At 43.0% G+C, this 25,129-nt stretch overlaps 1 protein-coding gene across 25 annotated transcripts in view; it reads left to right on the plus strand.

Annotated features, from left to right (window-relative positions):
* Window positions 1-10,375, plus strand: part of EPB41 (erythrocyte membrane protein band 4.1) — a 116,891-nt gene extending 106,516 nt beyond the window's left edge. For all 25 annotated transcript variants that reach the window (XM_075603787.1, XM_075603786.1, XM_075603788.1 and 22 more), the window contains 5 exons: window positions 3,146-3,274; window positions 4,352-4,453; window positions 7,329-7,409; window positions 7,810-7,914; window positions 8,747-10,375. In XM_075603787.1, the coding sequence (XP_075459902.1) occupies window positions 3,146-3,274; window positions 4,352-4,453; window positions 7,329-7,409; window positions 7,810-7,905 (408 nt within the window). In that variant the 3' untranslated portion in view covers window positions 7,906-7,914; window positions 8,747-10,375. The remainder of the gene's footprint in view (window positions 1-3,145; window positions 3,275-4,351; window positions 4,454-7,328; window positions 7,410-7,809; window positions 7,915-8,746) is intronic.
* Window positions 10,376-25,129: the final 14,754 nt, after the last annotated feature.

Here is a 25,129-nt window from a genome sequence, read left to right on the forward strand (position 1 = left end):
AGGACTCAAACACCATTTAAGAAACCGAGTCTTCTCAGAGAAGCTGGGGATTAGTCTACATCTCTGATATAAGACATTTTGTAGTTTGCGTGAAAAACAGCCCTGTTCTGCCTGGTCAAGGGGCACAAGTGAGCATAAACAGCAGAAGTTGCCATGTGGACACTGACGGCTTTGGGCCTATTAAAAAGATAGTTTGGGGGGTAATTGCGCCTTTTACACTACTTGCAGCAGTGAGTAAATTAATACTTTTGAATAGTAATATTTGTTGAACTGTAACCCTTGAGTTATATCTTGGTTTCCTCTCCTGCGTGTGCTACTGCCTTGGATAACGTTTCTCCGATATATTGGAAGTGTTTGAAGATTAACCCCCTTACTGCCAGACTCTTGAATAACACTTTGCCTGCAGGCCTTTACATTGGTTACATGCCTGAATAAGCTAATGCTATAGTGGCCAACTCCAGTCCTCAAGGGCCATCAACAGGTCAGGTTTTAAAGATATCCCTGCTTCAGCACCGTGGTGCGCAGTAAACGACTGCCACCTGTGCTGAAGCAGGGATATCTTTAAAACCTGGCCTGTTGGTGGCCCTTGAGGACTGGAGTTGGCCGCCCCTGTGCTAATGCCTTACTCCACAGCAGAGGGGTCATTGCCTTTCGCAGTTTAGATCGCCCTTAATAGATTGTATAGTTAATGAATATATTAATAACTGCTATTTAATATTCTACTATCCGCATGGTAAAGGGGGGGGGGGGGGGGTCTATAACCATGTATATAAGTTATTTAACATTCAATAGATTGTATCATCATGAACTTATGAATATATAAATAACTCATCTGAGATTGAATGACTATCACTTACTTTTTGTGAATATGACAATTTGTTGAATAAATAAAAATCAAGAAGTCGTGATTATGTAGAATGAGTGCAGGAAAGTCTGTGGATGATAAGCAATCTAGCAATGTACAGAAGCTTGTTTTAAAAGATGTTTAAATTCCCCTTCAAAGGGCAATCCCATGCAACCGGACAGAAAACAACCTTTTGTAAAAATAAAATAACTGGCTAATCTGCTTTTATGAGCAAATCTAACTCTGCTTCAAGCAAAGATTTGGCTGCATTCAATTTTTCAGAGATTAATTAGGAGTTGAATTTCTTAGGGACTTCTGAATTGGGCAGTGTTTGTCAGTCTAGTGTCCACTCTGTCCTTCTCAGGACCAATAAAGATAAGGGGGGGGGGGGGGAGAGAGAGCAGCTTTGCCTGTTCTTGTCAAACGCACAGTGACATCAGGCAAAGGCAAGCAGCCAGGGGAAATCAACCCTGCCCAAGTGTCAGCTCACCGTGTTTATACTTTCTACATGACACATTTGCCGTGAGTGCACTTGGTCTTAGGAGGGACTGATCCCATACATATATCACTGCTATTAGTATACTTGGGTTGGAGGAGAGACTGACCATTCCATGTAAAATGAGCCCGTGTGTTTATATGGATATATAGATGTTACCCCCCTTATCTCTGCCTAATGAAAGCACCATATATAAACAAAACTACAAAGGAAAAAATACAGTGTGAGACAAGAATTTACTTTTATATACAAACAGTATTATACAAAAGAGGGTGGGTACAGATTGAAAAAATCCTCCAAAGCATTTGGTATCTGTGGAAGTAATTAAAGGTTGAACTTCATCTTTTTTTTTTTTTTTTAAATAATAATAAAAATAATAGCTGTATATTTATCCCTGTCATTGGGTCGCTTTGCTCCTATATGGGACTGACCCTATGACTTATTAAACATGTAAATAAATCACTTTGCTTGACCCTTCAACTCCAGGAGACATGACACTGCAATGGCCACATATGTGCACTAGGGACAGCAGGGGGTGGGGGGCTACAGGTGAAGCCCCCAAGGGGGCTGCCTGTTACCAATGCTCATTACTCATTAAACATATCACTGTCATTAGATCACTTTAATCACTGCCAGAGGGTTAACTGAACTATATCCCTTGTGTATCATTGCTCCTTGTAAATATATACATCTGCAGATAATAAAGGTACTTGCCACACTTTCTCCACCATCTTTATTCAAACGAATGTATTCTCCTGTGTTAGCGGCTCTTGTGATTTCTATAGGAAGATGTTCAGCGCCACTACGTCCCTTTAAATTTACCGCTGCAGTTCTACAGAGGCAAAATAATGAAAATAGCTCCACATTATATATTTTTTTGACTGATTATTCATCTAGTTTTCTGTTTTGGGGACGAGGGTTGAAATTAAATAATGTTTGAGGACTCGAAGTGCATCATCACAATGAAAAATAAATTGTTCAAAGCCCTTAAAAAAAAAAAAAAACACCCCTATTGTTTTACTTGGTGACACTGCATCTTAAGCTCTACAATGCACCATTCAAGCGCTGCAAGGGTTACTCTCCCTAGGGGCGCATTCATTTCCATTTTCGGACTCCTTGACGTCTCCGCAATAATAACGATGTCGTTAAGCAGAGAGAAGGTGACGACAGACAGAAGTCCTATAATAACCCCATAACTGACACGGAGTGCGTCCGTTCTAATCTCGTGCTTGGCGCCTGCGCCTGCCTAGGAGAAGGCGATCCGCTGCAAAGCTACTCCATTGCTGTCCTGACAATGAGAATAATTTTGCCCCCCAGGGAAGTGATGTTGAAGGAGAAATGATCCTTCCAGACACTCGACTGAGAGAGACCCTCAGAGTAACATTTTATCCGCTTCTTGTGTAAAAATAAGTATTTTTCCCCTTTTCTCCGGGTCGGTTTAATTCTAATGTTGTTATACAGTAATTAATGTTCTCCCCTTAATCTTTTTAAACAAATTATACGGACATCATTTAGTCAAACATCTACTTTTTATATTACCCTAAAATCCCTGTGTGGGGGCAAATCATTTCCAAAAATCTTTCCGTCACTCTCTTGCACCTGTATATCCGTGTGGCACGCGCTTTCCCACGGAGAGGAGACGGCGGTGCAGCGTAAGTCTTTCTGAACGTGTGGCATAATCTTTATGTATCTTGGCAGCCAAGGAGTTAACTTGAACCATTCGCTGCCCAAGGGGCCTGCACCGCGCTGCGTAGCACCCCCATTGAGACCGTGTTCACAAACTGTGTTGTCCTCCCTCCTCGCAGCCTCCGCTGGTGAAAACGCAGACTGTGACCATGTCCAACATGTCCGCTGGTGACAAGAGCCAGATCCCCACCAAGGAAGTTCCCTTGGTGCACACGGAGACCAAAACAATCACTTACGAGGCAGCAAAGGTACATCTGGTGTGTGTGTGTGTGTGTGTCTCTCTCTCTGTTTGTGTGTGTGTTCCACTCCCCCGTCTTTGAGGATTATGAGCTATACAGTATTTACTAGTCTGTCTTCTGCCATAAAACACTTTCCGGCTTTGGAAGATCCCATACAGCACATTTACTTTCATGGGCTGTAAGGTGTCTCACGGCACAAGACTGCTTAGTAAACATGGGGCTCCGCGTGTTGCTCTGCTATCCGATGGTAGAGAACACTTGTATGAGTCTGCATGTCTCGCTGTCTTCTGTCATTCATTAGGAACATGTGTGTATGGGAAGGTTACACAGTCCTATCTCTGTGGGATTGTAACGTACAGCAAGAACAAACTGGGATCTAAACAGAATACTTTATTGCAGCCCAAACATACTACCCCAGTCTTCCTGGAAACATGACCTTCCTAAAAAAAAAAAAACAGGAGCGCAATGTATATAGAGACTCAGCAGTGCAGACCCATTGAAGTTGATGGTGACTTTCAGCTGAAAACATCTGAACAGCAGCTTAGTCTTATCTACAGTAATCCTCTTATAAGAGTTGTAGACTATCAATACTTAACTCCCTCTAGTGACTAAAGAATGTTAAAATCACACTTTATAACAGGGATGTGTTTGTGTTAATTACCTCTCATTCAATTGTGTGTGTGTGTGTGTGTGTGTGTGTGTGTTCTCCCCTCTGTGAGGAATATGTCTGTGTGTATTAATAACACACTTCCCCCTATATGGAATGATTTTTTGTATTACACTTTCCTCTCTCTCTATAAGGAAGATGTGCATGTTTGCTAATTACACTCACCCCGCTATAAGGTGTGTGTTAATTACACTCTCTTCTCCTTGGCATATGCATGTCAGACTCTCCTCTCTGTGCATTCTGTGTGTAATTGTGCATTCAAGGCCCCTTGGTCAGCTATGGGATTAACACCAATAGAAACATGACGATTGACTGAAAAAAGATCCCATGGCTGTGGAGTTCAATCTCTGGGGGGAGATCCTTCTATTTCTAATGCTCCAGTGACCTCTCCTTACTCCCTCTCCTGTGTTTATCTCCAGAGAGATGACTGTAACAGTGACCAGGAGCCTGGCATGCTGCTCACAGCTCACACCGTCACATCCGAGACCACAAGTAGCACAACCACCACTCAGATCACAAAGGTGAGGTGCGCTGGGGCGCGACGACAGGTTTAAGGGGTTAAAGTGTACTAATGCCCGGTGACATGTGTAAAGGGACAGACCCCCATAGGACTTAAGTGTAAGAATGGCAGTAGTATGTCGGTATACAGAGAGAACTCGGGCGCAAACTACAAATCGGCTAAGAATAACTGATACTACCTGGAACAAGTCCCAAGGGTTTTCCCCACTGGAGCAGACACTCAGGGGAGAAAACATTCCTGCCGCTCAACCCCACTAGGATCAATCCAGGATCCCTGAAAGCAAGTGTAAAGAGAGAAATAGGGGAGCGAGGAATGCAAGATATGTCATATAATTACAGTGCACAGATGCACATTAAGAGATAAACACAATAGTGGGAAGGCTGCTAGGTTTGTAACCTGCCCACTTATCTCACACACAAGGCACAAGGGTTAGGCACCACAGTCAATGCACTTACTGCACCGACACACTTTATTCGAGCAAATACCCAGTATGAACCTGGCAGATACCTGGAATGCACCGCTCCTCACCTCTGACTAGCCCCGTTGCGTTTGCCTTCCCAGCCTGGGTTCATGCCTGGCTGACGGGCGGCTGATCTGTTAAATGATAATGATTAGGATTTAATAGGCTGCAATGCTTCGCGTGTCTACCAGATGGCATAAATTCATGAATTGTAATGCAGTATATATATATATATACTGTGCAGTATTGCAGCCAGCGGGAATAAAATGCTTCAATCCCTGCCTAGAAAATACCTCAATGCACTCGGGCAGAAAACAGTCACAAACCTCAATACACCCGGGTATACCCGAATTCGTGGGACTAGCCGAGCTCGAATAAAGTGTGTCGCCAGTGTACTGTATGCTGCAATGGGGGGGGTGGAAGATGTGGAAATATATCAATATATATCTAACCACTTACACGGCCCTGTGTAAGTGTAACACACATCAGGGATGCCTTTTCCTCCTTCTCCCCTTAGCAGTCCGTTCTTCCTTTGTTGACTTAACTTGAATCTCCGGAGGGGGTAGGTACTTGAACCCCTTTGTCTTGGAGTGCCCCCCACCCCCCCACACACACACACACACACACAAATAGTTGCGAGGCCAGAAAGAGGTGTTTGGTTAAAATTTTATAGCTTTTAATAAAATATATATTCTCCACACTCACATGTAATAAATGTCCTAGGCTGCGACAGAGTAGTCCATAACCTTTGCGACACTATCGTGTCCCTGCTCCTGCATCCGGTATACTGCTCCGGGGCACAGCTGGTTCACGATCCGGAACGGACTGCTACGGAGGCCTTTCTGCGACAGAATGCTGAGCAACGCGTTTCACCGGTTCGGCTTCGTCAGGCTCAGCATTCTGTCCCAGAGAGGACACCGTAGCAGTCCGTTCCGGATCGTGAACCAGCTGTGCCCCGGAGCGGTATACCGGACGCAGGAGCAGGGACACGATAGTGTCGCAAAGGTTATGGACTACTCTGTCGCAGCCTAGGACTTTTATTACATGTGAGTGTGGAGAATATATATTTTATTAAAAGCTATAAATTATAACCTAACACCTCTTTCTGGCCTCGCAACTATTTGTGTGTGTGTGGGGGGGGGGGGGGGCACTCCAAGACAAAGGGGTTCAAGTACCTACCCCCTCCGGAGATTCAAGTTGAGTCAACAAAGGAAGAACGGACTGCTAAGGGGAGAAGGAGGAAAAGGCATCCCTGATGTGTCTTACACTTACACAGGGCCGTGTAAGTGGTTAGATATATATTTATATATTTTCACATCTTCCACACCCCCCCTTTTGCAGCATACAGTGAGTGCACTGACTGTGGTGCCTAACCCTTGTGCCCTTCTGTGTGTGATAAGTGGGCAGGTTACAAATATAGCAGCCTTCCCACTATTGTGTTTATCTCTTAATGTGTATTTGTGCACTGTGGTTATATGACATATCTTTCATTCCTGGCTCCCCCAATTCTCTCTTTACAGTGGTATTTAGGTGTCTGATGCCCTTTTTTTACCCCAAATCTGACACCTCCTAAGTATATGTAAATCATTATTTCAAGTAAACATGATGAGATGATTATGGAAGGGGTTATATTTCCCCTAGCTGCTCCCTTTTTTTTCTGATATTGATGCATTCAACCAGGGTAGCAGACAAAATCCCCCCTCATCTTTGTCTTTCTGAGAAGAACAGGGTGGATTAAGGGTAAAAAAAAACCACTTGATTGACAAACACTTTCCAATTCCGAGGCTCCGAGGCAATGCAACTGTTCATTCACGTCCAAAATAAGTGGCAGAGGCCAAATCTTTGCTGTTAGTTCTGTTAGATTAGTTTAGGGGAGCAAGTTAAACGGTTTCATTGTTTACAACAGGTTGTTTATAAATGCTTTAAAGTGTATGGCTGAATCCCAGCTAGTTACTTACATATATAGATATATGCAAGTCCCCGCTCACGTGGTGCGCGCACGCTCGTTCACCTGCGCTCGGCGCTTATGTAAACAAAAAAACTGACTTTCTAGCGCGCTCTACTACCCGCAATGCCCCCCCCTTCCCCGTGCGCGCGTAAATGCCAGGACACCTGGCGCTCATGCTTGGAGCGCTCTCCAAGCATGAGCGCGCTCAGCGCCAGCGGGGACTCAGCCTAAGTGTTAAGAACTCAAAACCTGCTAAGACGATCTCCTTTAGATGCTTTGCTGGACCTCAAAGAGCTTTATCTGAGAGGCTCGTGATCGTGCAGTATCTCTGCTAAATCTCTGTGAAGTCTGCGGCTCTGTGCTGCCTACTGGGAGCAGGATACAATAAGCCACATGGGAGGCTGCATTGTGGGCAATCTATTGCAGGCTTTTTTCCTTCCTTAAGTAAAATATGCTATTTTCTGCCAGACTGTGAAAGGTGGGATATCGGAAACCCGGATCGAGAAGAGGATAGTCATCACGGGAGATGGTGACCTCGATCATGACCAGGTAGCTAGAGACCAGAAGGTCAGCAGCGCATTGCAAGGCTGTGAAATGGTTCAAGTGTGGGAGAGGGGAGGACTAATTTTGGAAGTGACCTACAGACAGTAACGTGTTTTAATGGGTTGGGTCGGTCCCACTTTGGAGCACAGTGACCTAATCACATTGGTGTTCAATGGGTTAAACGGTCAGTCCACGAAGGTGCCAAGTGACCTAATGTCAGCGATATGTTTAGCGGTGTAAAGGGTCAGTTCCATGTAGGACCAAAAGTGACGTAATGATCGTGCTATGTGTACTAAGCTAAAGACTCCTTTAACCCATTACACACATTGCTGACATTAGTTCACTTGGGTCCTGACCCTTTAACCTCTTCACTATTAATTGGGGGTGCGTCTTCTCCCTAACTCAGGTTCTGGTTCAAGCCATCAAAGAAGCGAAGGAGCAGCACCCAGACATGTCCGTCACTAAAGTGGTGGTTCACCAGGAGACTGAGATAGAGGAGTGACCGCAGAAGGTAAGGCATCAGATTATATAGGGCAGTTCAACAGTTCCCTGAGACCAAGTGTCGTAATGGCTGAAGCTTGAATCTTCAATACCCTAAAATGTTGTTTTGCCATATTTTATTCAATTTATTACTGTTTCTGAACATTGTAATGTGATTTTATGAAGTATAGAAACATACGTTTATGTAAATGGATTCAGAAGCCGCAAAGTCACAATAGTGGTCTTAAATAGTGATCATACATTTTAAAGGGTTTCACCATTCAGAAGGTTGAAAACCTCTGAAGTATTATGATTAGTAATGTCATTAATTGATTTAAATGTTCAGCAGCACAATACAATGTGCGCACTATGAATGTATACACAATGGCACAATAGACCAGGCAGGTTTGTATGGACCTCTTTGGAGAAGTGAGTTTTTAGGGAGCTATTAAATCCGTGGAAGGTATGGAGGGGAGTGTCTGACACTGCAGAGTAGTGCGTTTCTGGCGGGCGGCCTGGGCTAAACCTGGCAGCCACATTGGTCCTGGAGAAGTGTATATTTGTTGTAGGCTGCGATACATTTTAGGGGACCGTTCAGACCTCCAAGGCTAGGAAAGCTACCTATATAGATTGGAATGCGCTCTGTACCCGTGAATAAAAGATCTGAGGTTTGGAAAGCTCTGTACAAGTGAATACGAGACCTGTCAGGCTTTATATAATATCACACCTGTTCATCTTAATGTATCACAACCTCCAACATTTAAGAGAGAGGGGGGGGACGGGGGGGATTATTTGTATCAACTACTAATTTCACACCTACCACCGTTAATTGGTTGTACATAATCGTATTTTGTATTTTTCAGGCCTCTCCATCGTAACCCACCAGCGGAGTGGGAAAAAATGTATAGATACACTTCACAGAAAACCAGCAAAGACGTCCCCGAATGTTGCTTTTCAGACTTGTGGAAGGAGAATCGGGGACCCAATCATTTTAATTTCAGTGTTAATGAAGCCGGCTTTGAAACGCCCCTTCACAGCCGTCTTACACAGTGTCTGCAATATCTTTTGATTTCTTAAATCTCTCGCTGAGCCGCGTTAACCAGACAAAATATAAGAATTGCCCCTCTGCCGCCCCCATCCTCTTTTCAACTGTGTGCAGTCCCGGGTAGGCCCAAAGTGAGCTAATGGCAGGGTTAAGGCCATAAAGGTTTAACGGGTTAAATCTCTCTGCTGAATAAGGCTTGAAAGGGGCAGTCTCACATATCAAGTGGTTTTAAACCATGTGTCCGTGTAATCCTTCTCCTCAGAAAGATTCAGTCACCTTTAAAGTAACAATTTGAAGGTGCAATCCAAGCAATATCCTACGTGTCTTTTATTTTTTATTTTTTCAATAAGTCAGTTCTGTAGTATTAGATAATACTTACTACATTTTTTTTAAATTTAAAAATGCCACTCTTAATGCCATTTGTAATGAGTTTTAATATACTGAGCTTCCTTTGATTTTGATTTTGTTTTAGCCACCTCCCCAGCAGTGTAGGATATTTGTAACACTTTCCTGTTTCTGATAATGTGTTGCCAATGTTCCCAGCAAGTTGAGCTGCAAACTGCAAGAATAGGTAATGTTACCTTAGTGATATAAGAACACATTGTAGCTGCTGAGTTACACTGACTGAAGGATTGATTTGAAACTGAAAGGCGGCCATTTAGTGAACCCTGGGAAGCAGGATCTTTGCTGATCATGGAAGAACAAATCGATCGGCAGCTTAGGTAATTAGTTTTTAATTAAGGTAATCAAAAGCTGTATTAAAATAATTGTTTTTTTTTTAAAGCTTCTTGGATTGCTTCTTTAACTTGTGTATCTTGAGAATAATTAACATGTTGCTTTTGCTCCGGGAACACTGAATTCCAGCATGTCGGCTGCTTCTATTTGTGTCTGAACAAGGACTGCTTGCAGAGCTGAAAAAAATACACAAAATGGGACAAGCTTTGCAGGGTTTTTAGAATTGGCTGCATTTAACCCATTGAACAAAGTCACTGTTCTTAGTTCACCTTTGTCCTGGGAGGAACTGCCCCTTTAAATTTGGGTTAGTGAAGGACAGGATCCATTTTGCCAATAGGACATGGGTATCTTCAGTTTGTGTCCTTGTCACCCTGCATTGGGAGGGACAGACCCCATATCTAGTTCCCTTCTCGGAAACGTAATTCTCCCATGGTAATTCTCACCCTGTCTTACGACGCCACTCTGATCGCCAGCACGGTTCAGCAGAGAGAGGTGGAGGGGGTTAGCGGGATCGTGTAAAAAAAGAAAAAAAATTAGCGTGAAAACTACTGCTTTTATAACCATTTTCTTACAATATTTGTCAGTAACGCATTGAAAAACAAACAAACCATACAATGTATTATTTTATACTTTTAAATAATGAAGGATATTTGTAAATGTGGTTTTAATTTTTTTTTTTTTTTAATAAATAAATCGAAACCGTGTAAAGGTAGGTCTTGTTTCTAGCACATTTTTAACCCCTTGGCTGCCAGGGTTAAAGGTTTAGGGTTTAGGGTTAAAGACAAAAGTAGAATGAAGCAAAGTGTTTTACGTCGATGGTTCCATGTCAGAACACAGTGGGTAAATATTTGTAGCTTCCAATGTGTTTTTCATTTTAAATACATTTTTTTTTTCTTAAGAAAGCCTGAAGCTGTTCTGTCTTTTATTTCTCTCCCCCTCCCTTTTTTTTTTTTTCTCCTTGAAAAAAAGGAAAGTAGATGAAAAGCTAGCTGAAAGTTTAAATAGCCGAATATTTGAATTTTGGTGGAAATATCAGCACAGCTTTGAAGAGGAAGAAAACCTGGGATATTATGACAGGTGACCAAGATTTTAAGGAGAAGCTAAGGCAGGACTTTAATCTTCTAGTATTTCTTAAGGACGTACAGTAATTGGGGGAACATAGCAGGCGGGGGGTAGAGGTATAATGCAGCTAGTGGTAAAATGTAGCTGTACAGTCTCAGTCCTTTTAATGTTGGTTCAACGCTTTCACCACTACACCACACCTGGTCATTATAAGTGACGTACCATGCTTAATAGGTTAAGGGGTCAGTCTCACATAGGACCAAAGTGATCTAAAGACTGTGATCATCTTAAGAGTAGAAATTGACTCCAGAAGCCTATCTGACCCCCTTTCCCCTGCCTCTCCCCCCACCCCCCGAATTTACAGCACACACTGCTTCCATTACTGGGCCGGATAAAGGGTCCGTCCTAAGTGAGGTAAGAGCGCTGCAGGGAATTCAATGCATGGTGGGCCACTTCTAGCAACCGCAGGGTTAAATCACTAAACACTGGCCATATGTAACATGTATAACTTGCCCGCTAACCACAACAATGTCCTGGTCACAGAAAGGGCATTTCTATTCTTACAGGGCATTAGGATCACCAGTTTTAATGAGGGACCCAATCCACATAACTGCTTTTGGTTCTTTCCACCGTGCTCCGAGTGGTGACTAGCTGACGGAGGTGAAAGGGTTAAATTGGACAACATCGCAGGGTTATGGGATCGTAGCATCTGCTTCTAATTCGCATTGTTATGTTTCTGGAGCAAATTAAGGCCGGGACCAACAGGAAGAGCTGGGGAGCGGCCAGAACACTGGATATCTGTATGCATACAGTATATATACACACTAGGGATCAGCCCGTGCGCCCTTTGCGTGCCAACCACACCCTTCGCAAAATAATGACGGGTTTGACTTTTTTCTTTCCCCTCCTCCCCCTTTTCTTTGTCTGCCCCCACTCCTCTCTCCACTGCATCCTTCATTTAACCTTAGGGTGTCAGCAATTCTTTCCGGAGCTCCTCCAGCATTCTTGCTTTCTCCTCACATGTCGACTGACACTTTCTTCGTCTGCTTTCTGGCTAAACTTTACAGCTAGCTGATTCCATACCTGCCACCAGGCTATATTGTATTATGTCAATGATGAGCTATAGCTCAAAAATGCTACTCTCCAGACAAAAAAGGGAACGAACTGTACAACTGAGCGTGCACTCCCTCACTCGCCTCTTCCTCTTTCACCCCCTCCTCTCTCTAACCGCTCTCCTCTCTCACCCCTTGCCTCCAGTTCTCAGACCCCCCACGCCCCCCTCCCCCTCCTCTCACCTGCCTGATTTCGGTTGAGCTGGGAAGCAGAGGAAGGATTAGGAGGACCATGTGAGCAGAGGAGGTGGATGGTGCAGCAGAAGAGGACTGAGTATCACGGGAGCGGAGAAGAGAAGGAAGACCGCGCGCGGCAGGAGAAGAGAACTGCGGACCATGTCAGCGCAGTAGGACTGCCGGGGAAGAGTGTGCCTCAGCGGCAGACACCTGAAGTCTTAAAGACTACCGGGTCAAACTGCTGAGGCACGCTCTTCCCCGGCAGTGCTCCTGCTGCGCTGACATGGTTCGCATTTGTCATGCCCTGCAGTGCGCTGTCATCGTCCTCCTCAGTTCTCTTCCGCTGCGCTGTTCACCTCCCCTTCTGTCCCGCTCCTGTGGTGTATGTGTGTATATTTGTAGCAACGAGGAGAAGAGACTGCAACTGCATAAGCTGAGGAAGATAATTATTTATACTAATATATAATGCACTATGTGGAAATATCCGCATAAATAGTGTGTGTGTATATATTTATATACACAAAAACACATTTCCAACTACCTGTTTACTAGGTACTGTGAGACCCAACTGTTCTAGTTGTACCAGTTTAAATTAGGGGACTTCCATAAGGGTATTTTTTGGAGTACGGTACCGCCATCCGGCAGAGACAGTGGAACTGCCGTGGTACCTGTTTTCATGACCAAATTGAAAGGGGTCTATGTATCTATACAGACGCGGAACTAGGGGGGGGGGGGGTGAGCGGGGCAGTTGTCTCTAGCACAGCCGCTTAGGTTGCGCAGGTTGGGCCATATATAAAAACAAAAATGTTTAATAAAGACAAAAAGAGCCAGCGAGGAATGCTTCTTTAAATGAAAAATCATAATATAAAAAAAACAAATCACAGAATACAGGACACACATATAGTCATAAATATGCACACGCTATATATATATATATATATATATATATCTCCACACGCTGGCGTGTGCATATTTATGAATATATACAGCTCAACCCCATTATAGCGCGATCCGCTATAACGCGGATCCGTTTATAACGCGGTTTGAGCGTGGACCCCGAATTTAAAAAAAATAAAATCTTTTTTAAAGTTTTTTTTTTGCACACACTGCACACACACTGCACACTGCATACATTCACGGCACACTGCACACACTCAAAGCACACTGCATACACTCACAGCACACTGCACGCACTCACAGCACACTGCACAAACACTGACACACACATCACACTGCATACACTCACAGCACACTGCATACACTCACAGCACACTGCACGCACTCACAGCACACTGCACAAACACTGACACACACATCACACTGCATACACTCACAGCACACACTCACAGCACACTACATACATTCACAGCACACTGCACACACTCACAGCACACTGCATACACTCACAGCACACACTCACAGCACACTGCATACACTCACAGCACACTGCACACACACACACAGTCTCACACAGTCAAATACACACACAGAGACACACTGTCTCTTTAAGGGAGCTTGCTCTCGCAAGACGGAAGCAGAAGCAGGAAGCAGAGACAGGGAGAAGAGCTGCCAGATGCCGGGTAAGTGCTGCGTGCTGTTGCCGCTGCCCCATCGGGTCTGGGAACGCTGGGAGAGTTCTCAGCTTTCCCCCTCCGGCGGACGGGGTACCACCACACCCGAGGACCGCACTATAACGGGGTTAAGCTGTATTTATAAATTATATATATTTATGATTATTTATAACTTCATCAGTATGAAAAAAAATATATATAATATAATTTTTTTCATACTGATGAAGTTATAAATAAATAGTCATAAATATATATAATTTATAAATATATAGTCATAAATATGCACACGCCAGCGTGTGGGTGGAGATAATATAAATATATATAATTTTTTTCATACTGATGAAGTTACCACGGTAATGAAATGCATCAGGACACGTGACTTTTATTCTGTTGGACTAACTAGGTGATGTCATCGCACATAGACGGGGAGACACCACAGTAAAGACCAGCAGCGTGTGCACCTTGTGCACAAGGGATTCTCAAAGACTCGGAGAACTGGAGCTTTCTCACATCCTTCCCGTGTCTCCCGTACGGACAGTCACCGTGAGCCACGGGGATTTTATTCTCCTGTAAAAACCTACTCCTTTCAGCAGCAAAGAATCCCAGAGACTCGATGTGAAGGGGAAAAACTGCAGCAACCTCAGGTTATAGTTAACCATTTGTGTAATCATGGCCAGGTGAGGTCATGTGACACGTATTGGAGAGGTGCTGCATTATACACACAAAGTGAGTACTGGGAGATTTATTGATATTGGGACTATTTTATACCATCTGTTCCGCTTTCCCAATTTTGTTCTGTGATTGGACTATTAACAGCTGAGGTTATTGTCCCTCTCGGGAAAGTCTGCTATGTAGGATTTTTAGGCCTTGTCCAGGCTGAGTGCTTGGCGAGCGCGCGATCACAACAATTAAAGCAAATGGTCGTGTCCAAGCTACGTAAGCGTGCAGAGGCGCGATGCTTGGTGCCACATATTTTTGTATTTGTCGCGCTTGACCTGGTCACGTGTGCCGTTCATGATTTGCAAACCGCTCACGCGCGCAACTAGCTGGCCAGGAATCACCCAGTGCCTGACGTCACGGCGCTGGAGAGCCAGCGAGCACGCTCCCACCCTGAAAGAGGTCTTGTTCTCTGAAGCAAATTAAGAAACACTGTGGCACCCCCACAATTACAATCATCTTGTGTAAGATTCACACCTGTTGCTTTGACAAATACATTGTGCCAATGGAAGGGCAGATATGCCCCCCCCCCCGTGCATCCCATTGCTCCCCAACAGATCGCGGCTGAAATCTGTGCACGCTCCGTCAGGCGCACGCGCAGCAGTGAACACTGGGGCCATAGCCTAAGAGGGGGGAGGCGTGAGACTGGGGAAGAGTGGGTTGGGGTTCCCCAGAATTTCACAATATTCTAGGGTTCCCTAACCAAGCAAAGGCTGAAAACCACTGACGTGGACAATCAACCCGTGTTAACTAAATTGATGTCACTGTACTATGTTGGTACCAGGCACAGTGCAGTAGATTCGTGTTCTTTAAACGAGGAATAGGAGTTTTTCCTTTGTAGTTTGTTAATGTGTTAAACTGTTCTAGCAATTTGAGTGTTTCAGGTTACATAAAGTTTGAGTTGAAAGTGTGTTTTCAAAATGTCCTCCTGCCTCTATCTGATTGCATAAGCGAAAACGCGCTGATCCAGCTGCTCCCCGCTCTTGAACGATGCGTTGTTTTACGAATGAGTTTGTCCCGTCGCGCCTATCATCCTTTATCGGTTAACATTTTATGGACGTGTTTTGGACCATAATTCTTGCTGTCTCAAGCACGTTTACAATGTGCTTATCACCTTCGCTATCACGCCGGCACCAATACCAAAGGATATTTATTCATTATAAAATCATAAATGTAATGATCTATCTACTGTGACAGGCCTATCATTGCTCACATTTTTATGGAAATTGGGGGATTTTTCTGCACGATATGGTGAAAATTAAAAGGGGTACTGTTTTTCCTGAACACACTGTGTATATAGGTCTCGGTGTTTTTATGACTAAGAAAAAAGGAAGATCCTGAAAGTGGGTAAACGAGGTATACAAAATATATTGATGCTTGTCTCCGAAAATAGAGGGAGACAGCACTCAGAAAAAACCTCTACCGCTTTGCCGTCGCAAGGATCTGGTCAATGCGTCTCATCAGCTGTAAAAATAATCTCCATGTATTGTTAAATAGCAGCACGCACCCGTTTCAGGACAGTTCGGCCTTTTATCAGGTACGTGTGGCTGCACTGGCCTGAAACGTGGTATTTATGTTGCTGCTTGATAATAAATGGCGATTATTTTTCCACGTGATAAATTACATGGCCAGCTCATTTATCGCAAATCTGCTATAGATTGATAAGTGGGAGTGCGCCTTTTTAATGAGCTCCTGTGGGGGCTCCTGACTGTTTCTGTCTCTCTCTAGCTGATTATTGTCTGTTAAGTGTCCCCCCCCGAGCAGGACGGCAGGGAGACGAGTATGGTGCTGCATGCATTGGGTAAAACGAAGAGCAAGGGTAGAAGGAAGAGGGCAGTGTTAATAAAAAGTAGTAGCTGTTATTACTGTTAAGAAGAAGTACTGGTGGTACTCTAAGTTTGGTAAGAAGTATTGGTATTCCCTTACCACATGCACCAAAGCACTTCAGATGCCGATTTGATTCTACCTACTAACATGATACACTGTTAGAAGTTCTTCCCACCTTCTATTATTCACATGAAGCGGGACTAGGGCTGACACTTTTGTTTTTATAATACAGGACACTGAAATCCAGTATGAAAGTGTGACGCCATAATGAATGATTTGCAAACGCTTTGACCTGAATGGTATCCCTTGCTTGACCGCTATGTGCTCTAGTTTTTATCATCTTTGCGCTTGGGCGGGGAAAACGTACAGTGACCAAACGAGTAGCGGTGGGAGAAAAAGTAGCGCCTGTAGGGGGGGGTGTCACGGTATTATGAGATCGCCAGGCAGTGTCCTAACTTTATTATATTAATAATTAAGTAAGGCGACATCTATCGGAAAAGGTAACTATTACACGCAAGTAGAAATTTATTACGTTCTTATGATTTCATTACAGTCATTTTAAATTCAGCCAATTCACGTCAAGGCGCTAAAATACAGGACAATTATGCGTCCCGACAAACCTTTCAGGGATAAGTCAATGTCATAAGGGGACAATCTCGTATATACGGGACATCTGGAAAATTCACACTGCATTTCATTCTCTCTCAGAGTGGCACCTGCACTACTTGTAGCACTAAGAGGAGTTATGGAAAGTGGTTCAATGGAGAGATAGGAGGAGTTATAGGGAGAGAAAGGAGGAACCCTTCTTTTATTGAAAAAAAATTTCCAACATTACATTTCATAGAAAAACATTTCAAACAAAGACTGCACATTATGTACGAACTTACACTATATAAGTATAAACTCAGCATTTGTTCCACCTCTCTCCTCAACAGCAACTTCACATTCCCGTTATACACATTTTAATTGAAACTAAATAAAAGCCTTAACTATAACATTAATAGCTGCTACCTTTAAAGGATTAATTAATAAACGTTTTAAGCCCCCCCCCAAAAAAAACCCCATATTACTTTTTCTTTTTCCCCACATTATCCCCCAATGACCCAAACCTCTTAATGGTCACCGAAGGTGGGATCATGCCCGAGTCTGTCTCTCTGGAAACATCCATATTATGTTCCTCTTCTGAAAAGAAAAGTTCCTCTACATGGTCGGAGTCCTCAGCTCTTGACTCCAAATCCTTCCTAAGAGCAGAAAAACGGTTCTTTATAGTTACCTGAGGAACTTTACCTGCAGGACGTCGAAGAGTCCCTCCAAGTTTTTTTTACCGTGCTCTTCTTCCTTTTCTTTTTTTCCTGTGCCCAAATCTGCTCACTTTCTTTTTCTTTATTATTTTCCCTCACTTGGATTTCCATCCTAATAGGATCATCTATTTCCCCAGATTGTTCCCCTGCTGGGAGTAGATTTGCGGAGGTTCCCTCTAAGGGGTCTTCTGACATTCCCTGGGCCCTGTTTACACTCTCAATAATTGTTTCTTCTGTAACTGGATCTGGGCAAACTCCATCCACAGGCGGTCCAGGACAAGCCCTGTCTCCAGGAGGATCAAGGCAAGCGCCATCCCTAGGCTGAACCAGACCAATCCCGTCTGCAGGCGGATCCGGACATATACTGTCTGCAACTTTCAGGGCTCGGTCGTAAAATGCTTCATTGTCTTCGAAGTCCACTTCCTGCTCCCATACTTTTGAAATATTATGCCAGGCTTCTGCGCAATTCGTGTAGGAATGTCCAAATTTAGCGCATAAATTACATCTGATCTTTGTACAACTTGCCCTCTCGTGGCCCAAGGACTGGCACAAGTTGCATTTTAGAACATCACAAGACATGCTTAAATGTCTGGCTGAACCACATCTATGGCACAAGGTTGGCTGCCCATAGTAAAAACAATTTCCCTTTTCTCTTCCTATGAAAAAGGAGTTGGGCAAATGCTTTGTAACATTGCCATGTCGCCAAAGTCTGACTTGCACTTTCCAACCACCAATCCAAATGTCTTCTTCATTCATAATTCTTGTAGGTGGAGCAAGTACTTCACATTGTCTGCCCAGCCATATCAGAATATCTGATATTGGGACTGATTCGTGTCTGAAGAGAATTGTTACAGACTTTGTTTCCGGTTTGGACACAGCAATAGCAGCAAAGGATTTCCATAGTTCCCCGGGATATCACCTGTGGTGTCCCGCAAGGCTCTGTTCTGGGGCCGCTACTCTTCTCAGTGTTCATTAATGATCTTCCCACAGCTTGTAAGGAAGCCTCAATACACATGTATGCAGATGACACAATCCTATATGCACACAGTCATAGCCTCTCTGACCTTCAACACATATTCATTCTGACTTTTTGAGACTCGAAAACTGGATTTCCCAAAACAAACTGTTTTTAAACACTGACAAGACTGTAACAATGGTATTTGGGACCAAGACTAAATTTGTAAAGCTTCCAGTGACTGAGCTCCTGATTAGAACCAACGCTAACACCACCCTAACTCCTGTCACTAGTTTTAAATACCTGGGCTTATGGTTTGACTCCCACTTAACATTCGGGATGCACATTGATACCCTGACAACCAAGACCTATGCCAAACTAGGGGTACTTTACAGGAACAAATCCTCCCTAAGTCTCCTGGTCAGAAAGCGTATCGCACAGCAGATGCTAATGCCAATTATTGACTATGGAGACATAGTATATGGCTCAGCTCCTCAAACCCACCTTTGCAAACTTGACACCCTCTACAATTAGATTTGTCGTTTTGTTCTCCAATGCAACTACAACACACATCACTGCGAAATGCTCAAAGAACTAGATTGGTCAACACTAGAGTCTAGGCGCAAAGTTCACCTTTCCTGTCTTGCCTTTAATTTCTTCATGGGCAAGCTACCCAGCTACCTGAACAAGCTCCTCACCCCTACCACTTGCAGCACTTATCACCTAAGATCAGACTCCAAAAGACTATTCATGGTCCCAAGGCACAACAAAGTATCCGGACGTTCCTCCTTCTCCTTCCGTGCACCCCAAAACTGGAACAACCTACCGGAGACTCTCACATCCACCACCAGTTTAAGTTCTTTCAAATCTAAGGCTGTCTCACATTTTAATCTGGTCTGTAACTGTTTCATACGCTCATAATATATATTTTCTTTAACTGTGCACGCAATGTCTTGTATATAATGTATACCCTGTTCATTTATGTAACTGTACTTGTAACCATGTACTATTTGTTTTACTCTGTGCCCAGGACATACTTGAAAACGAGAGGTAACTCAATGTATTACTTCCTGGTAAAATATTTTATAAATAAATAAAATAAATAAATATTTCAGTATTTTTAAGACTCATATTTTGTCCAGAAATAGTCCAGAGTCTGAGGTCCCTTAAAGCTGACATCGTATTCGCATGAATCTGGAACATGGATAAGGGCGTAAATGTCATCTGCACTGAAGCCCAAAGATTCTTTCAATAGATGTTTTCCAACAAAAATCCTGTCAGGCTTCATCTCCTCACTGCCTTTATACCTCAACCTTACCACATTCCTTCTTTTTAAATGTTGAACATTTCTGGCCACATCGCTCACAAAAGGATCTCCCACTCCAGGCTGAAGGGGGTGCTGTGTGAACTGGGGTTGCCTTAATGCCATTACTTTGCTTTATCCCATCTTCTGATTGGGTCACTCTATTATCAGGAACTGTTTGGATAGGAGCAGCACTTTCAGTCTCTACAACCTTAATTTCACTCCCAGACACTACAAGGTTAATGCTGTCTCCATTGCTGCTAATTACCACCTGCTGTTCTCCTCTCTCAGAGTTCTGAATCACAGGACCAGCTAATAAGCAGGGGTGTGGTTCTGTAAGTCCAGGTGAGCATGGGTTCTCTGGCTCACTGCTCTCAGGTACAAACTCTATTTCCAGCTGATCTCCTCTCACAGTTTCTAGGTTCTTGCTTTGCTGCTCTCCAGAATGCTCTGTAATTTCTTGTAACTTCTCCCAGCGTGGGAGTCTGAGATAACCCAACATCACAGGTGTCTGCTGCTTTCTTTGCATGCAATGGTCTTTTAATCAGATCTTCTGCTGCTTCTGCTATTAACCCCTGGGATGCTGGAAGCTCTGGAACAGATCCTTACTCACCGTCTGATACACCCTGAGGTGAGTCCCCTGTCCTGAAGTCTTTGGACCCTATTTCAGGGCTGTTACCTTCACCTGTAGAAAGCTCTGCACCCTGCTCAGCACTGTGGGTTTAACATTTCAATTGTTTGTAAAAGGGAACGTTTCTGTTTGACTGGAACCCCTGCTATTTTAGCAATCTCAACCTCCAACCGGGTTAATCCAACATGCAGATGATGTATTTGCTTTTTGCGCGTGTCTATCTCACGACCACGACATCTCTTTAATTTAATATTTTCTATTTCCAATTCTTCTACCTTCCTGTTATACTTCTTCAATAAAGCTCGTTTCTCTTCTTTCTTAAGCAGACTCTGTTCTGCTCTTTCCTTTCTCTCCAAACTCTCCTGTACCTTGCATTCAGCCTCACCAAGGCCTACACCGCTGCTGCAGCCTGCGGCCTCTCCTACTTCCATCTCCAACACACAGCCACCAACCCCTGGGTCTAAGGCAATCCTGGCTCCCCTGCAAGAGCTCACCTGCAGCCCATCCTGGAGGAGTTATAGGGAGAGGTTATATGGAGAGAAAGGAGGAGTTATAGGGAGCTATTATATGGAGAGATAGGAGGAGTTATAGGGAGAGATAGGAGTTATAGGGAGCGGTTATAGGGAGAGATGGGAGTTATAGGGAGAGATAGGAGGCGTTATAGGGAGAAGTTATATGGAGAGATAGGAGTTATAGGAAGCGGTTATATGGAGAGGTAGGAGGAGTTATAGGGAAAGGTAGGAGGAGTTATAGGGAGATAGGAGGGGTTATAGGGGGAGAGATAGGAGGGGTTATAGGGAGGTATAGGAGGAGTTATAGGGAGATAGGAGGAGTTATAGGAAACGGTTATTTTGCTGTATATTTTTTTCTTCTACAATCAAGGAGTAGAACTTTGATAAAGCGCCCAAGAGGCGAGAAACGCGTCAGAAGATTTTTGTGCTATTTTAATGTTGGCTATTATGCCCAATAAAGAAGATTAATTTTCTATTCTTACCTACTGCCAGCCTCATTTTTCTATCCAGCCCCTCTCCTTTTCGAACTATGATTTACATTTACGCACCCGAGTATCACTACCCTTTCTCACAAACGTGGGGGTATTACTACTCTATAAATACATACCCAGAAGTACCACTACTCTTTATTTACACACGCAAACATCCACTGCTTTTCTATTAACATCCCCAGTGTTCAACTACTTGTTTTTTTTTTAAATTTATAACCCCTCAGTATGACTACTATTTACTTATATACCAGGAGTACCAGAAATTTTTAATTACACACCTTGAAAACCAATGCTCTTTTATTCACATCCCCAGAGTGTCACTAGTTTTTATTCACATCCCCAGAGTCACTAGTTTTATTCACATCCCCAGTGTCACTAGTTTTTATTCACATCCCCAGTGTCACTAGTTTTTATTCACATCCCCAGAGTGTCACTAGTTTTTATTCAGATCCCCAGAGTGTCACTAGTTTTTATTCACATCCCCAGAGTGTCACTAGTTTTTATTCACATCCCCAGAGTGTCACTAGTTTTTATTCACATCCCCAGAGTGTCACTAGTTTTTATTCACATCCCCAGAGTGTCACTAGTTTTTATTCACATCCCCAGTATCACTAGTTTTTATTCACATCCCCAGTGTCACTAGTTTTTATTCACATCCCCAGTGTCACTAGTTTTTATTCACATCCCCAGATTATCACTAGTTTTTATTCACATCCCCAGTGTCACTAGTTTTTATTCACATCCCCAGTGTCACTAGTTTTTATTCACATCCCCAGTGTCACTAGTTTTTATTCACATCCCCAGTGTCACTAGTTTTTATTCACATCCCCAGTGTGTCACTAGTTTTTATTCCCATCCCCAGAGTGTCACTAGTTTTTATTCAGATCCCCAGAGTGTCACTAGTTTTTATTCACATCTCCAGAGTGTCACTAGTTTTTATTCACATCTCCAGAGTGTCACTAGTTTTTATTCACATCCCCAGTGTCACTAGTTTTTATTCACATCTCCAGAGTGTCACTAGTTTTTATTCACATCTCCAGAGTGTCACTAGTTTTTATTCACATCCCCAGTGTCATTAGTTTTTATTCACATCCCCAGTGTCACTAGTTTTTATTCACATCCCCAGTGTCACTAGTTTTTATTCACATCCCCAGTGTCACTAGTTTTTATTCACATCCCCAGTGTCACTAGTTTTTATTCACATCCCCAGTGTCACTAGTTTTTATTCACATCCCCAGTGTCACTAGTTTTTATTCACATCCCCAGTATCACTAGTTTTTATTCACATCCCCAGAGTGTCACTAGTTTTTATTCAGATCCCCAGAGTGTCACTAGTTTTTATTCACATCCCCAGAGTGTCACTAGTTTTTATTCACATCCCCAGAGTGTCACTAGTTTTTATTCACATCCCCAGTGTCATTAGTTTTTATTCACATCCCCAGTGTCACTAGTTTTTATTCACATCCCCAGTGTCACTAGTTTTTATTCACATCCCCAGTGTCACTAGTTTTTATTCACATCCCCAGTGTCACTAGTTTTTATTCACATCCCCAGTGTCACTAGTTTTTATTCACATCCCCAGTGTCACTAGTTTTTATTCACATCCCCAGTGTCACTAGTTTTTATTCACATCCCCAGTATCACTAGTTTTTATTCACATCCCCAGAGTGTCACTAGTTTTTATTCAGATCCCCAGAGTGTCACTAGTTTTTATTCACATCCCCAGAGTGTCACTAGTTTTTATTCACATCCCCAGAGTGTCACTAGTTTTTATTCCCATCCCCAGAGTGTCACTAGTTTTTATTCAGATCCCCAGAGTGTCACTAGTTTTTATTCACATCTCCAGAGTGTCACTAGTTTTTATTCACATCTCCAGAGTGTCATTAGTTTTTATTCACATCCCCAGTGTCACTAGTTTTTATTCACATCCCCAGTGTGTCACTAGTTTTTATTCACATCCCCAGTGTCACTAGTTTTTATTCACATCCCCAGTGTCACTAGTTTTTATTCACATCCCCAGTGTCACTAGTTTTTATTCACATCCCCAGTGTCACTAGTTTTTATTCACATCCCCAGTGTCACTAGTTTTTATTAACATCCCCAGTGTCACTAGTTTTTATTCACATCCCCAGTGTCACTAGTTTTTATTCACATCCCCAGTGTCACTAGTTTTTATTCACATCCCCAGAGTGTCACTAGTTTTTATTCACATCCCCAGTGTCACTAGTTTTTATTCACATCCCCAGTGTCACTAGTTTTTATTCACATCCCCAGTGTCACTAGTTTTTATTCACATCCCCAGTGTCACTAGTTTTTATTCACATCCCCAGTGTCACTAGTTTTTATTCACATCCCCAGTGTCACTAGTTTTTATTCACACCCCCAGTATCACTAGTTTTTATTCACATCCCCAGAGTGTCACTAGTTTTTATTCACATCCCCAGTGTCACTAGTTTTTATTCACATCCCCAGAGTGTCACTAGTTTTTATTCACATCCACAGATTATCACTAGTTTCTATTCACAATCCCCAGTGTCACTAGTTTTTATTCACAATCCCCAGTGTCACTAGTTTTTATTCACATCCCCAGTGTCACTAGTTTTTATTCACATCTCCAGAGTGTCACTAGTTTTTATTCACATCCCCAGTGTCACTAGTTTTTATTCACATCCCCAGTGTCATTAGTTTTTATTCACATCCCCAGTGTCACTAGTTTTTATTCACATCCCCAGTGTGTCACTAGTTTTTATTCACATCCCCAGTGTCACTAGTTTTTATTCACATCCCCAGTGTCACTAGTTTTTATTCACATCCCCAGAGTGTCACTAGTTTTTATTCACATCCCCAGTATCACTAGTTTTTATTCACATCCCCAGAGTGTCACTAGTTTTTATTCACATCCCCAGAGTGTCACTAGTTTTTATTCACATCCCCAGTGTCACTAGTTTTTATTCACATCCCCAGTGTCACTAGTTTTTATTCACATCCCCAGTGTCACTAGTTTTTATTCACATCCCCAGTATCACTAGTTTTTATTCACATCCCCAGAGTGTCACTAGTTTTTATTCACATCCCCAGAGTGTCACTAGTTTTTATTCACATCCCCAGTGTCACTAGTTTTTATTCACATCCCCAGAGTGTCACTAGTTTTTATTCACATCCCCAGAGTGTCACTAGTTTTTATTCACATCCCCAGAGTGTCACTAGTTTTTATTCACATCCCCAGTGTCACTAGTTTTTATTCACATCCACAGATTATCACTAGTTTTTATTCACATCCCCAGATTATCACTAGTTTTTATTCACAATCCCCAGTGTCACTAGTTTTTATTCACATCCCCAGATTATCACTAGTTTTTATTCACATCCCCAGAGTGTCACTAGTTTTTATTCACATCCCCAGTGTCACTAGTTTTTATTCACATCCCCAGAGTGTCACTAGTTTTTATTCACATCCCCAGTGTCACTAGTTTTTATTCACACCCCCAGTATCACTAGTTTTTATTCACACCCCCAGTGTCACTAGTTTTTATTCACACCCCCAGTATCACTAGTTTTTATTCACATCCCCAGAGTGTCACTAGTTTTTATTCACACCCCCAGTATCACTAGTTTTTATTCACACCCCCAGTGTCACTAGTTTTTATTCACATCTCCAGAGTGTCACTAGTTTTTATTCACATCCCCAGTGTGTCACTAGTTTCTATTCACAATCCCCAGTGTCACTAGTTTTTATTCACATCCCCAGTGTCACTAGTTTTTATTCACATCCCCAGTGTCACTAGTTTTTATTCACAATCCCCAGTG

This window comes from Ascaphus truei, chromosome 6, assembly GCF_040206685.1.
Source record: "Ascaphus truei isolate aAscTru1 chromosome 6, aAscTru1.hap1, whole genome shotgun sequence".
Lineage (NCBI taxonomy): Eukaryota > Metazoa > Chordata > Amphibia > Anura > Ascaphidae > Ascaphus > Ascaphus truei.